The sequence below is a fragment of the Colletotrichum spaethianum genome (assembly GCF_022836535.1).
Source record: "Colletotrichum spaethianum MAFF 239500 DNA, contig06, whole genome shotgun sequence".
Lineage (NCBI taxonomy): Eukaryota > Fungi > Ascomycota > Sordariomycetes > Glomerellales > Glomerellaceae > Colletotrichum > Colletotrichum spaethianum.
In genome coordinates this window covers 949536-963314 of record NW_026054776.1, presented here as the reverse complement: position 1 = coordinate 963314, position 13779 = coordinate 949536, and the positions used below count along the sequence as shown (strand labels likewise).

Genomic DNA, 13779 nt, shown 5'->3' with positions numbered 1-13779 from the left:
GCAGCATCGAACTTTTCTTCTTTTCTTTCCGCAGCGCAGCGCAAAGTCAGCATGCAATGCAGCTAAAAAGGTATTTCGTTACGGGTCTTGGAAATTTCGTCCCACTCGCTTGCGTGCAGCACAGGCCATTCTGCGTTCTCGCTTCTCCCACCTGGCAACTGAGCAACACCCAAGCGCATTGACAGGGAAAGAGCTACCAAATGCCATGCCCCACTCTTATTTTAGAATAGGTAAAAAGTACAGTACCTGCGCCGGAGACAAGTACTTGCTTCCGAGCAGCATTCTGCGCCGCATGCCATGTATCATTTTGAGTTGCTCCCGCTACTTGGCACGTCTCTATCGTCAAATGCATCAAAATCTTTGCGGTGTCGACCGTCGTCAAGACGAGACCAACAGAGATCAGCAGCAACACGGGCGGCGAGGGAAGGAAAGAAAGGGAAAGAGATGGAGGTTCCACCCCACGAGCGAGACACAGGGTCAGTGTACCGTTTGACACTGACTGGCTGCTGTCTTGTACGATACTGACAGGGCCACGACTGCAAGGGAAAACACCCCCCACTAGAAAGTATCCGTTTGGAACGGCTTCCCTCCCAGACCCTTGCCCTGCCGTTCTTTGATCGCACCTCACTCGTCGAACCTCACACACACTCACAAACTTCTTTTGCGCCCAAGCTGCTCAGCAGACCGGCCACCGGACCTCATCCTCGTTCTCGTTGTACTTGCCTGGGCTTGGCTCCTGCGCTTAAGCCCAGACACCACGCATCCCATCCCATCCCACCCACCCCTCTCGCTTTACGGTTTGGTCTAACCCACCTTCCATACCGTATCGCCATCCATACCGTCCTCGCCCAAGCAACGAGACACCTTCCAAGCCAGTGCCGCCCTCCGAACTGACACTGACACACTCTCCTCCGAGCGGAATACCTCCCTCCCTCTTCCTTACGCGAGCAGTTCAGAGGTACCTCTCACACACCCGGGGGGGAGCCACTCAGGACGGGGCCACGCCTCTTTTTCCTTCGCAAGGGACTAACTGGACCGTGTGAACCTCCTTCAACCGGGCCTCCTGGCAAGGGCAAAGCCTCTTCTTGTCACGCTTCTGCGAATAAGTACCCCCAGCGTCCCGCTCGACCTCCCGTTTTTCTTCTCTCTCTTTCCCGTCTTCTCTCTGCCACCATTTACAGGTCTTCTTTTTTTCTGCCATTATTCCCCTCTTGACTCCTGTCCAAGAGATCACACTACCCTCCCCACGACCAATACAGTACTTTCAGTAGTGCTTTTGTTTTACACCATTTCATTGTGATACCCAAGTCTCTCGCCTGACTTTTTGATACCCACCCCCCTTTCTCAACCACACATCACACACAATGGCCGAAGAACAGAAGCCCGTCGAGGTCCCCAAGGAGACTGTCCCTGCCACCACCACCGAGCAGCCCGCTGCCGAGACGAAGCCCGTCGAGACTACGGAGGCTCCCGCCGCCGACGCGACCACCGAGACTCCGGCTGCTGCCACAGAGACCCCCGCTGAGGCCGCCGCCGAGGCTGCTGCACCCGTCGAGGAGGTCAAGAAGGAGGTCGTCCCCGTTGAGGAGGGTACCCTTGAGCACAAGGGCATCAACTTCCCCAAGTAAGCCTAGCACGCCTTTTCTCCAGTCTGATTCCAGTGTTCTAACAGCGTCACCCAGGAACTTCATCTACTCCAAGGAGTTCTTCTGGTTCGGAAACGATGCCGTCGAGTCCAAGAACCTCTCTTCTTACCTGAAGAGCGAAAAGTCCACCGAGTCTGCTCACCACAACGCCGCCTGGGCTTCTCACACCGGAAAGGGTCTCCTTTTCTTCGGCGACAAGACCGCTCCTCAGGGTGTCATCAACTTGGTAAGAACTCTCGTTTCGCCTGCACAAGGACAGGTCCACTAACAACTACTTCTCAGGCCGATGCCTCTGAGCCCGCCGCCGATGGCGCCAACAAGTTCCACTTCACTGCCAAGGGCCACAAGCACACCTTCAAGGCTGCCAACGCCGAGGAGCGTGACAACTGGATCTCCCAGCTGAAGCTCAAGGTCGCTGAGGCCAAGGAGCTTGCTTCCACCATCACTGAGACTGAGGCCTACAAGACCGCCCTGGAGAGCCTCAAGCCTGCCAAGAAGGAGGAGAAGAAGGAGGAGAAGGCCGCCGAGGCCCCCGCCGCTGAGGTCCCCGCCGCCACTGAGACTCCTGTCACTGAGACTGCTGCTGCCCCCGTCGCTACTGAGGAGGCTGCCAAGGAGACCAAGGAGGAGGAGCCCAAGCGTCGCTCTGCTAGCCGCAAGCGTGCCTCCATCTTTGGCAACCTGCTAGGCAAGAAGGAGGAGAAGAAGGAGGAGGCCACTCCTGCTACTGAGGCCGTCAAGGAGGAGACTCCCGCTGTCCCTGCGACTGAGACCCCTGTCGTTGAGGCTCCCGCCGACGAGACCCCGGCTGCCCCCGCCGCTGAGGCTCCCGTTGCTGCCATCGAGACTGCTGCCGAGGACAAGCCTGTCGAGGCCCCCAAGGAGGAGAAGAAGGAGAAGCCCGTCCCTACCAAGCGCAACAGCATCTTTGGTGTCTTCGGCAAGAAGGAGAAGAAGGCCGCCGTCGCTGCCGAGGCCGAGGCCACTCCCGCCCCTGCCACGGAGGGCGAGGTTACTCCCGCCACCGAGACCGCCCCCGTCATCCCTCCTGTCGAAGCCACCACCCCTCTGGCCGTCGATGTTGCCAACCCCAGCACTGTCCCCGTCGAGATCAAGGAGACTGCTCCCGCCACCAACGGTGAGAGCCGCCCTGAGCTCAAGGAGAAGCGCAAGTCTTCCCTGCCCTTCGGCTTCGGCAAGCGCGACAAGTCCCCTGCCAAGTCCCCTGTCCAGTCCGACGGCGAGGACGTTGAGAAGCAGGAGAAGACCAGCGCCTTCTCCAAGCTCCGTGCCACCATCAAGGGCCGTGGCAAGACTTCCGACAAGCCCGCCGAGAAGCTCGAGAAGACCGAGGAGACGCCTGAGGAGACCCCTGCCACCGAGGCCGCCTCGGAGACTCCCGTTGCCGAGACCTCCAAGGCCACTGAGGAGCCCGAGAACAAGCCCGAGAACGTCGCTTCCTCCACTCCTGCTCCTGTCACCGCCGCCGCATAGAGTGCGAGGCTGGGTTCGATGTCTCTTCCTCGCAAGTGGAAGTTTCTCTCGTCACGCTCAGAGGAATGAAGCAAAACTAAAAAAAGAAATCACCAAAAACAAGTGCACGCATCGGATCGAGATTCGGAGGAAGAGCAACAACATCACGTGACAAATCAGTTCACTTGGATGGGTTTGTTCGGGAATCGGATCTGCATTTCAAGATACCCCGTCAAGACTGGTTCTACCTGATACCCTTTCCTATTTCCCTCTTTACAGCACACGCATCGGAAGGCGAAAAATGGCGGGAGGTGATTCCATTCCACTTTCAGTCTTTTCGAAGTCAGTTTCCTCCGTCTTTGCTCTCTTTTGTTTGATTTATTTGTTTTTACAAGTATCGTGCTTTGATGCTTTGATACCCAGTTATACCCGTCGCTCCAGACAAGAACACGAAAAGAAAAATACCCACGACAAAAAATTGAAGTTGCCTTGGGTCGACAGGATGGACGGACCTCTTGTGTTTGGTTCAACTCTCGGGCTAGGGTCAGGAATCGTCAGACTTGAGTTTGGAGATGTTGCTGTTGATGGACAAAGACTGCATGGGACTGTCTGTGCTGGCCACTAGGGCCAGTGTTAGCTGTTCGCATTCACTTAATACTTAATAGAAGTTCGTTGCGTGTTGCCTACCTAGACTTGTATCCTGACCGTTTTCATCGCGGCCCCGTGACTTGTGAACGTTGAGTCAGTTCAACGCTCGGTCTTCATCGCTCAAGCATGTGCATACGTAAGTCCATGTCCTTCCACCCAACAAGGTCGTCCGCATTCCTCAGTACGTTTGGACGTGTGGACAGCGTTCGATAACCATCATGTCGTCGATCCTTGTGGCAGACGAGCAAGCGTGAGTCCGAGCCCCACCACCACCACACGTGAGCTCCGAAGCCTAGCAGTCCAGTTCCAGAACGTCAACAAGCGTGAAACGTATGCGATGCCGCGCTAATCCGGCAACATGATTTTCCTTGTCCGGATTTGTTCTCTAGGCGTGTTGGTCGTCCTCGTGCTGGAAGCTGCCTTGCCATGTCATCCTGCTCCTGAGGCGGTTTGGAAACTGGGGTGCAGATGTCAAGGCACACGGCATGCGAGACGTACGAGTCCTGCCGGCAAGTATTTAGGCCTCTCTACGATTACGATGAGATAATGCGGGAGCATGGAGCACAGCTGATGGTAGCCTTGTCTACTTTCCTTGTTTACAGGCGTATATGGCCATATAAGCCCCGTCTGGCTTGTTAGCTTGTTAACTTGTTAGCCAATCGGCCACTTGGCCTATCGTTTTCGTGTATGCAAGGCAGTCAATGCAAGGCGGAAGGACTTTAAGGGGGTCACGAGGGAGATGAGCGTCGCCCTCGTGTGTTTGACTGATGCGACCCAGCGTTTGCGAGAGTCTGTGTCGCATGGGAGAGGAAGCAGAGCGGGGCAAGTGCTTGGATGGGATAAGCTTCTTCGATGCAGCATTCCCTTGTCTGCTCGTGACTCCCTTGGTTCTTCCATGATGTGGCGGTTATGGTCTAGGTGTCTTCACGTCTTGCGTCGGCTCGACTCGTCCATCTGTCTCTTGTCGTTGACGGTGGACGGTGGACGGCGGACAGGCAAGAGGGTTTCGGCTGGGCGCTTTGGTACCGAGCTGAACCTTGGCGTGTACCCTTTGATTGAAGATTCGAGAGCGTTGGCGGGGCCGCATCTGGATAGACGGACGAACGGCCGGCGTGTGCTCTGTTTCGTGTCGTCTCTGCTAGGGGAAGGGCGACGGGTTCAGCAGTTGTCTCGGGGCTTCCACGAACATGGGCGTGTTCATCCTGACGTTGGGACTTAAGAGGCTCCTGCACGACTTCGGGCTTGAGCGCTGAAAGGCAGTCACTCCGTTTTTTTCTTCTTTTCTATCTGGCAATACGGTACGGCAACCGACATGGCTGACGGCTGGACCGTTGCGCTAGAGACTTGACAGAGGACGGGTGAACCACCCGTCCGACCGTCCCGCCCTGACTTGGCCCAGAGGCTTGCGTATGGATACCAGCTCGGGTTGCCACGAACGTGATGTAAGCTGCGGTGGGCTGAGACGATTAGTTCCCTCAAGCCTGTCTTCACTATACGCAAGTCTGGTTTTGACGACCTAGCCGGTCGCTTGAGGTGTTGTTGGATTTTACCCACCGTCCAGTGGATCTGCACGTAATCATGGTTTCCAAGATGGTCCATGTTCTAGCCTTGGAAGTGGAGGGGCGCTATGTGGGCTGTTTTCTGGCAACTGGGAACACTTAAATCTCCGTTGTGCATGTTGTGGAGATGCGTTGACTGGGTTGATCGTGCCTGTGCTGTGGAGAGGAAGCGACGCTTTCAGAGGAGACAGCGGGAAAAGGTCCGATTCCTGCAGCCTGGTTGATATTAAGATGCGACCGGTTTGCTCCTGCCAACATGTTTCTCTTGTCCAGGGATCTAGAGGGAAAAACTCTGTTTGTATACTACGCTGGTAGAAGTGGATAGACAATGGAGCTGCGAATGGCAAGTGAAATTTGAAGATGCCAGCACTCCGGGACTCGGCAAGAAGCTGGCTGAGCTGGGAATTCCTCGCACAGAGAACTCTGCTCTCGGAGTTCTGTGTGCGAAGACATGCATCAGTTCTCGCTCTTGGTGACCATGCCCCAACTACAAACCACACTACCTGCCTCAGTCCTCCTAGCTATAACCACCGACATCAACTCAACAACCTTGTGGGTTGCCGCCAATCTGAGAAAGCATTGTACCATGGGGTTGTGTCGTTCGCTTTCATGTTGATAGAATCAACTCTACGCTTATTGGATCATCCTCAACTCATCCGGTCTAGAGCTCCACAAAGCAGGATAGGAAGCTCTTTGTTGCGTATGCTCAACTTTGAGCGTTTGTATTGCCTCTTCGAAGACGAAGAGCGGAGAACCAGGGATTGCCGGATGTGAGGCGTTGGTCAGAGTGTATTCGATCAGCCGGCAAGGACCGTTCTTCCACAGCTGCGTCTGAACACGGCCATGTCCATCACCAAACGAATCTATGTTTGTCAAGTCGTAAGTCTACTTACGGAGGAATGACCCCAGGTCCTCGTCTCAGGGAAAGTTATGGCTAGGCCGTGGATAATCACTGCTCTCTACACGTTACCAGTTGCACCTACGTATCTCTGCAAGGAGTTAGTTATATTCAGCCGTTGATAGAGGTGGGACGCGGAGCACCAGAGACGCGTCAAGGCCACAGGTATGAGACGCAGCAACACTTCAGATAGTAGTCAGTTTGGTTGAGGGCCCAATATGCTGACCGTGCTCGCTGTGTGTTTCTCTGTGTTGATGAAGTTGTTGGCGTAATCGCTAGGACAACTGGGGTTATGTAGTCCTCGAATCACACGACGAATGCAAAACGTCAGAACTGCTGGCCTCTGGTATTGACAAAGAGATGAGAATGCTAGGGCCCGTTATCCCTCAGTGGCAGCAGAGTGTGGGCTACAGGATGGTGTCAAAGTGTATACTTTGAGATGGAACGATCGGGTTTCCAGCAACACACTTGACCAACATCACAAGCATGACACATTCCCTCATAGCCTTTCATAAAAGCGAGAAAGCTCATTACGGCGGGAACGCACTTTACATGTCCCAGCCCCCTTACTCTTAGTATATCCTAAGTGACCCTTTTTGGGTGGGCCTGCTTAAATCTGAACGTAATACATACCCAACGCTAACATATACAGCCTACAGCAGAAGGAAAGTGCCATACTATAAGGCGGGTTGGTGCCATAAGCGCGTCTTTGCGTATGGTTGACTTGATGGTGGCAGCTACTATTCAAAGCACCATTTACATCAAGTGCATATAATCAAGGACTGGAACTCAATCCAAGACTCTGTTATCACTGCTGGCCTCACAGTTCAATATTCAGCTTGAACACGTGGAAACGTCTTTGGGTGGTAATACACTGCCAACGTCGGAAAGTAAGATGGCCACGCCAGACAGTACCTACACGGGCATTTCGAGTTCTGGGTTACGACGTTTCTAGGATTGTGTCTAGTAACCAGTACTGCGCGATATGAGTATGCGGACCCTCTGCGTCCACGGGAAACAACGATTTTGCCGCATGCGCCTGTAAATAACATGGGCATGTAGTCAAGACAATCCTCTGGCCTCGTTTCGCACTTGCGTTTGATTCTCTGGCAGACGCTTCTCAGGGGATCCAAACACCCTGAAAGTGAGAACTAAGCATGGGGCACAACACTTTTATCCGCCATTTCAGATGGGATATTCCTACTTCCAGCAAAACAAACACGGTACTAGAAGTAAGCTCTGACCTTCCATGTCACGAGTGGTGCACCGATATCAATTCCGCCCCCTTTTCTGAAGTCACAGCAACATCGCGCCCAGCTCTTCTCTACAAGACATTAGTCAGACGTCTCGTGGTAGAATATGTATTGTGTTTTGATGTATCAAACAATAGGTACTGCAACGAGAAGAGACACCCCCCCCGTTGCCCCGTAAAAGCTACGCCTCTCTGCTTGTCGAGAACTACGGAAGGTGGATGCCTCGATCAACACATGCAAGAGACGCCCAAGAGCCTATAGGCGTCGTCATTCTCGCTGGAATCCGGGTTACTCGGTTATCTGAAAACAGGCCCTGTTCTTTCCGGTAGACCCTGCTATATGTTGGGCGAAGTAGTTCGCATGTCTACCACTCATGCGCGGAACATGCTGTGATATCCCAGCAAGTATACTATTGGCTGGAGATGCATCTCAAAAAAGAAGTCAGCTCATAACTCAAGCCCCTCTGCTCTCCTCGTTGCCCGACTATTCACGGTGAGACATAATACGGCGCCGAAGGGCGGCATGAGACGTGCGCAGGAGTGTAGGTATGATGACCGCCTGTCAGAAAAGTATGCGGCTGATAGCGAAGTCAGCAAGGTCCCTGGGGTATCATGCCTGAGAAAGGCGGTGTTTCGGTGCGGGTTACAGACAACCATGGTGATGTGTGCATGAAAGTACGAACGATCGGCCGAGATCGCCACAGGGTCAAAGAAAAAAAAAGGGGCCACTCTTCTTCCATGCCGAAGGCCTGTTGCAGCGGGGGTTAACTTGCCCTCGATATCCCGAGACCTTTCGTGAAGCATTCCAGCAGGCTTCTTGGCACATTCAGTTGAAGCACGAAACAGTGCTTGTCACCGGATAGAGGTAGACCTGTCTCTTGGATCCCGTGCCGTTGGCAATGTACCAATCTGGCCATCGCAACAAGACACGTCCAGAAACCCCAATCATCATCCTCGAGCCCACGGCAGACTACAGGCGGTGTAAATGGAGTGCCATTGTAGCAGAGTTGCTCTTTGCGTATTATACACACACACGCTTACTCTCTCTTCTCCAAGCGAAGCCGCCCTGGTAGAAGCTGACCTACTCCGGGACTGTTCCTATGACATCCCGCCGCCGGCAATTCCGGACCTCTGTTTAAAAGAGTATGGTAGGTTGTAAAATAAACAAAAAAAAAGGTAGTAAAATCACGCCGGGTGCCTCCGCAGATCGTAAAAAGAAGGGATATATATCATTGCCGCCATGGCCACAGCCACCGACACAAGCTCACAAATCAAAAAAACCTCGTCGACAGTCCCCCCGGCTCTCGGGTGACCTCGGAGTACAACTTCAACTATACTGCTGCCTCAGCGGCAACTTCCTGTCCAGCGTGTGAAAGGCCTGCGTCCGCGGCGTGAACGGCATCACCCTCGGACTCGCGGGCCCCTTCATATCTCTCATCTCCCAGTCCCTCCCCTCTTTGATGTAGTCCGACGGCGAGCTCCCGCTCCCGCTGTCGCTCCCGTAGTCGTCTTCCGCGCCCGCCTTGTCCCCTTCATTCGGCCAGCACACGTACAGCGCGATGGCCAGGTTGGCCACGTACAGCGCGAGCATGTAGACCGTGACGGCGAACGTGCCCTTGGCGAGCTGGCACGACTTGTACGCGCGGAACGGGCGGGCGTAGTCGCACGACTTGGCGATGTACCAGGCGACGTTGGAGGGGTACCGCGGGTCGGCGTGGTCAGGCCCCATCTGGCCGTAGACGGAGACGGTGTAGAGAGCGACCATGGCGAGGTTGAGGCCCGCGGCGAGCATGGGGAACCAGAACTTCATGATGAAGGCGATGAGCTTGACGAGGAGGAGAAAGAGGGTGATGACGGAGATGGCGACGTTGAAGTCGGTGAGGCTACGGGTCGAGTTTTGTCAGCTCTACTGCTACCGGTATGCCCGAGAGGGATCCCATCATGAGAGAGAGCATGGGAACAGCAGGAGATGGGGAGAACCTACGTTCGTGTCCATACAAAAGGGACATTGGGATACGGCTCGTAGTTGGCGTACGCATACAGAATCATCTGTGGGTTCGAGTTGAAGCCGTAGTGAAAGCCGACCTCCCAGAGCTTAGTACGGTACAGGTCCGGCTGGGCGATGCCGAAGAGGACGAGGAGCGGCACGAGGCCGGCGAGCTCGAGCGGCATCAGCGTCCACATCCACGGCCGCAGCAGCCACTTCCTGTGCAAGATCTGGTATGTCATTTTGTAACGTTTCGTTGTCCCTTTTTCTGTCTTCTTATCGTGCCGCAAATGCTTATAACGCAGTTCCTAGTTTCTGCGTTTGTCGAATCGAGAGATCCAAGGACTCTTCTCGTTGTCGAGCCTTGACGCCCTTTGCCAAGAAAGGGACGCCTATGTACTTCGCTTTTTTTGTCGAGGCGTAATTATCGCCGAAGCAAACAAGGAGGCTTTACATCGGTCAAGCACCAGCACTCAATCCCGATGGAAAACCGCAAATCAATGCAAGCAAAAGTCCGTAGGGTTCGCTTGGATCGTCGTCGTCGGTTGGACAGGTCGGATTCTTCAAGGCAAATGGAAAGAAACCACGAGAGAAAAGGAGCCTCCTACCGGGTCGGGGCAGGGTGGCAGTTTAAGGGCCATTCAACCTCACCCTCTTCAGGTAACCCTTCCATTTGCTCCATTCACTCATCGCCATTCGCCTTGGGGGAGGGGGGAAGCGAGCAAGCAGGCAAACAGGTGGGCGGCGGGTGGCCGGGTAAGCTTAGGGTCGCGGGCATTGGACCGCTGAGCTGCATGTGCCGTGGATTACAGACGGTGCCATCACAGCGGGCAGATCCAATGAGGAGCGGAGGTGAGGAGGGCGGTTAAGCGCCGGGTTCGAGAGGGGCCGTTCCATTGGTCGGCCCCGGGTGGAATCAGCCAATAGCAACGGCGAGACGCGACGTTGGGCACATTACCCGCCTCGACGAGGACAGGGGGGGCGAGAATTGGGGGTATTGCCAATGGGATGTCCGGTGGATGGCTGGGGGGAACTTGGGGGGAAGGGTGAGATCAGCTTTTTTCGTGCGATGCTTGTGCGATGCAACGGGAGATGCGGCAGAAATCAGGGACAAGTGAGCATGAGCCTTTGCCCCAATGCGAGGTGATTGCTACTACATGTATCCGTATCGAAACTCTCCAGCGTGCTTCTGTTGGTTCTTCCGCGCATGAGGCAAGGCTTAAGCGCCTGCTGAAGACCTTGCGATATCCGGATGTGATGAAGCGATATGGCGATGGACACTCCCCGAGACAGCGGCAACGGCAGGAAAATCCAACAGTCCGAAATGCAGCGTCACACAGGAGGCAACAGGCCAGTACATGGCAGGCACAAGACATAACATGAGCTGGTCTTGCTATCAATCAAGTGAACCAGCCTCGATGCCACATGCGGAGGTAAGACAGGCTGAGGTGTTATTGGAGATACCACACTTGTGGGTTTTTAGAGCTTATGTGAGCGACGATCCGATCGGTCGGTAGTCACGAAGGATGCCGCACCGAGATATTAATAGAGGTCGAGGGATGGAAAACTTCCACAAGGATGGAAGCTTGGCTCTCATCACGCCTCGTTGTCGTCTTACTGCACCTGGCCTATGCCGTCCATCGCCACCGTTAATCACATGTAGGTTTGACTCGCGATCGACAGTGGTATACTTAGCAAAGGTTGAAAGGCCAATTTGACAAGCACGTAAGTGCCTCATTCGGATGGACTTTCGTGAAGAGCCAACCATGTCAACATACCGACAGGACACTTTGCAAGTCCACTTGCGGCAATATCAGGGGAAATGCAAACTCTCGCGCAGGCCAACGCCGAGCCAGCACTCAGGTGCGGCTTTGTGGCACTGACGTCGGAGCCGCGCATTAAGGAGTCCTCGGACTGTGCCGATGGCGCCTCGTGGCCGTGGCGGAAATGAAATTCCCATGTATAGAGAGGGAGGAGTGAGACGAGACACGGTCCCTTTGATTCAGAAAAGCAATTGAACGAGGAAAACGGGGAGCAAGCCCCGCGCCCGGTCCCACAGGGGTGTGAGTTCCGCAACTCCGATAGATAATGAGGAATCTTGTGAATCGTCCCTCCTTGCGTCGCAAGTAGCGGAATGAGGCCGTTGACAAGCTTACAGTAGGGCTGATGCTTACCTCTCAGTTACCAGATCCAACACTGGCCAGCACCAGCCCCAAGCGTGACAACTAGTTGATGGCCCTGTCGAGTGTGGTCCACGCCGTTGCGGACGGGATGACGAAGGCGGCTCCAAAGTTTGGGCCCTTCTAATATCTATTGACGCTGAACTGTGCATGCGACCCGCGGCCAAAGCAGCTTGGTGCCCGGTGCGCCAGTGTGTGCAGGACGTCGTCGGCTGTTGAACCGGGACATTTCGTCGGAACGGAGGATTGGAGTTGTGCCTGCCGATTGGCTAAACCCGCCGGAGTGCACGCCGGAGCAGCATGTAAGACTATTGAGGCGCATCTTGCACGTATCTTTCGTCAAAGTAAAACCATTGGGGGAAAGGCCATCTCTGCCACCTGCTTATCGGGATAATGAGAGGGAAATAGAGACGGATGCAGGTGCTCCTGCGGGTATCCATGCAGGCAAATCATTTGAAGGGCTGGGAATGTTTTTCATCCCTCCACCGACAACAGTGCCTTTTGACGTCTCTCCAGCCCTGAGATGAGACTTGGGAGAGCTTGAAGTTGGTGTGAGACTTGACTGCATGCCGGTCGCCTTTTGGGGCCAGTGGTTGCGCGGGTCTCCAACACCTCGCATAGCGGCCAGCATGTCTCGGCGAGAGGATGCGAGCGTGCTTTGATGTTTCGATAGGACATACAGCGCCGGTGGGAGCTTGAGTACTTGATGTGATGGCCATGGTCCCACCTAGCCGACCTAGCGGCGGCCGGTCTGTCACTGTACGAGGCCGGGCAGCCACGGACAGCGGTAGCTTCAGGTCATTGGGCGATGACGTGTGTTGGTCTCAAACGGGTGCTGGTCTTGGTTCCAAACAAGACGCCAGGTACATCGACATTCCTCAGGACTGGAGCTGTACCTTGATAAATGTCCATACTATTGATATGCGAAGTACTCGACTCCCAGGCGGTACAAAGAGGGATAGGATGTTCTTGTTCACACCGACCGGTGCGCTGATGTGGGGTATGGTATGGAAAGCCATGGCCGGTTGCGATAATTGAGCGCGACTGAGACACACCCCAGGTGGCTTGGGTGCTGACCGGACACAACGTTGCACTGCGAGCTGGCGCTGGAAAAGATCGCGGTCGTCGACATGTCATTAAGTGGACTTTGGATAGGTCGAGGGACGTTGGGGAAAAATGCTGATGTTGATGCTGAACCCAACTAGCAACCTGCCTGACCTGTAGGTAAGCTTGGCAAGACAGGGCAAAGGACAGTCGCAGAATAGAGACAGAAAAGGGCAAGCACAGACAAACGCGACGGGCTGCGCCGGATTGAGACCAATGAGACGGGAGCGTAGCAATGGGCTACTGGCGACTGGCAGGTGATGATCATCGATCGGCGAGCTCAGGGTGGAATCGATCACGGTCTGGACCGCGCCAGGCCGCAGCCGACAGGGGAGCAAGGGACTAGGGGATTGATCGACAAGGGTAGCCCCTGCCTGGAGGTCTCCTAGTGTTTTTTGACAGCGGGGCCTTTTGAAATGCTTCGCTCTTTCCCACCCACTCCGTCTACCGGGGTCTCTCTTGATGCATCTGAACCGTTGCCGACGACCATCGCAATGGTGCTGTTTATGGAATGAGGAGTCTTTTTGGACTGAAGAGACGCGGGCGAGACGAAACGGGCTGTTATCGTAGATGCCCCAGTGGAACTCGAGTGACGTCAGGCTTGTCAAATGCCGTCAGGCACCCGGCTCATCCGTGGCGGTTGACTCGCCGATGTGCGCACATCACTTTCATACCTGTACTGTACCTTCGGGGTTGGTCTGGGGGTCGCCTCCTCTGCCTGTCGGCTTGGACGCTTGTGCTCAAGGGAAGTGCAGGCCTGTACGGATACAGCACAGATAAAATAATGCCATTATCGCAGTGGTGTTGACATGCAGAGACGAGGCGCGGCAAGTAGACAGCACCGAAGCGGACGGCTTTTGCATGTGTGCGGTCGTTTCTTTCTTTGTTTGTCACCGCTTCCCGTTTCGTTCCCAGATGACTCAAAGAGGCCGCGTCTACCAGGATGCATTCCTGTGGATGGGAAGAGAGACACGGGGCGAGGATCCGCGAACCGTTTGCCCGCAAAGGACAAGTCACATTAGTCCCGAGGTG

General features: G+C 54.8%; 2 protein-coding genes across 2 annotated transcripts; one reads left to right on the top strand and one right to left on the bottom strand.

The window, feature by feature from the left end:
* Positions 1–1364: 1364 nt before the first annotated feature.
* On the top strand, positions 1365–3140 carry ColSpa_03278 (meiotic expression up-regulated protein 6; the record flags this gene model as incomplete). Its single annotated transcript, XM_049269490.1, has 3 exons — positions 1365–1624; positions 1683–1872; positions 1929–3140. The coding sequence occupies 3 exons, from the start codon at positions 1365–1367 to the stop codon at positions 3138–3140; spliced, it is 1662 nt and encodes a 553-aa protein (XP_049125447.1).
* A 5663-nt stretch (positions 3141–8803) lies between these two features.
* On the bottom strand, positions 8804–9705 carry ColSpa_03277 (uncharacterized protein; the record flags this gene model as incomplete). The annotated part of the gene is made up of 2 exons (XM_049269489.1): positions 8804–9359; positions 9461–9705. The coding sequence occupies 2 exons, from the start codon at positions 9703–9705 to the stop codon at positions 8804–8806; spliced, it is 801 nt and encodes a 266-aa protein (XP_049125446.1).
* Between the last annotated feature and the right edge of the window lie 4074 nt (positions 9706–13779).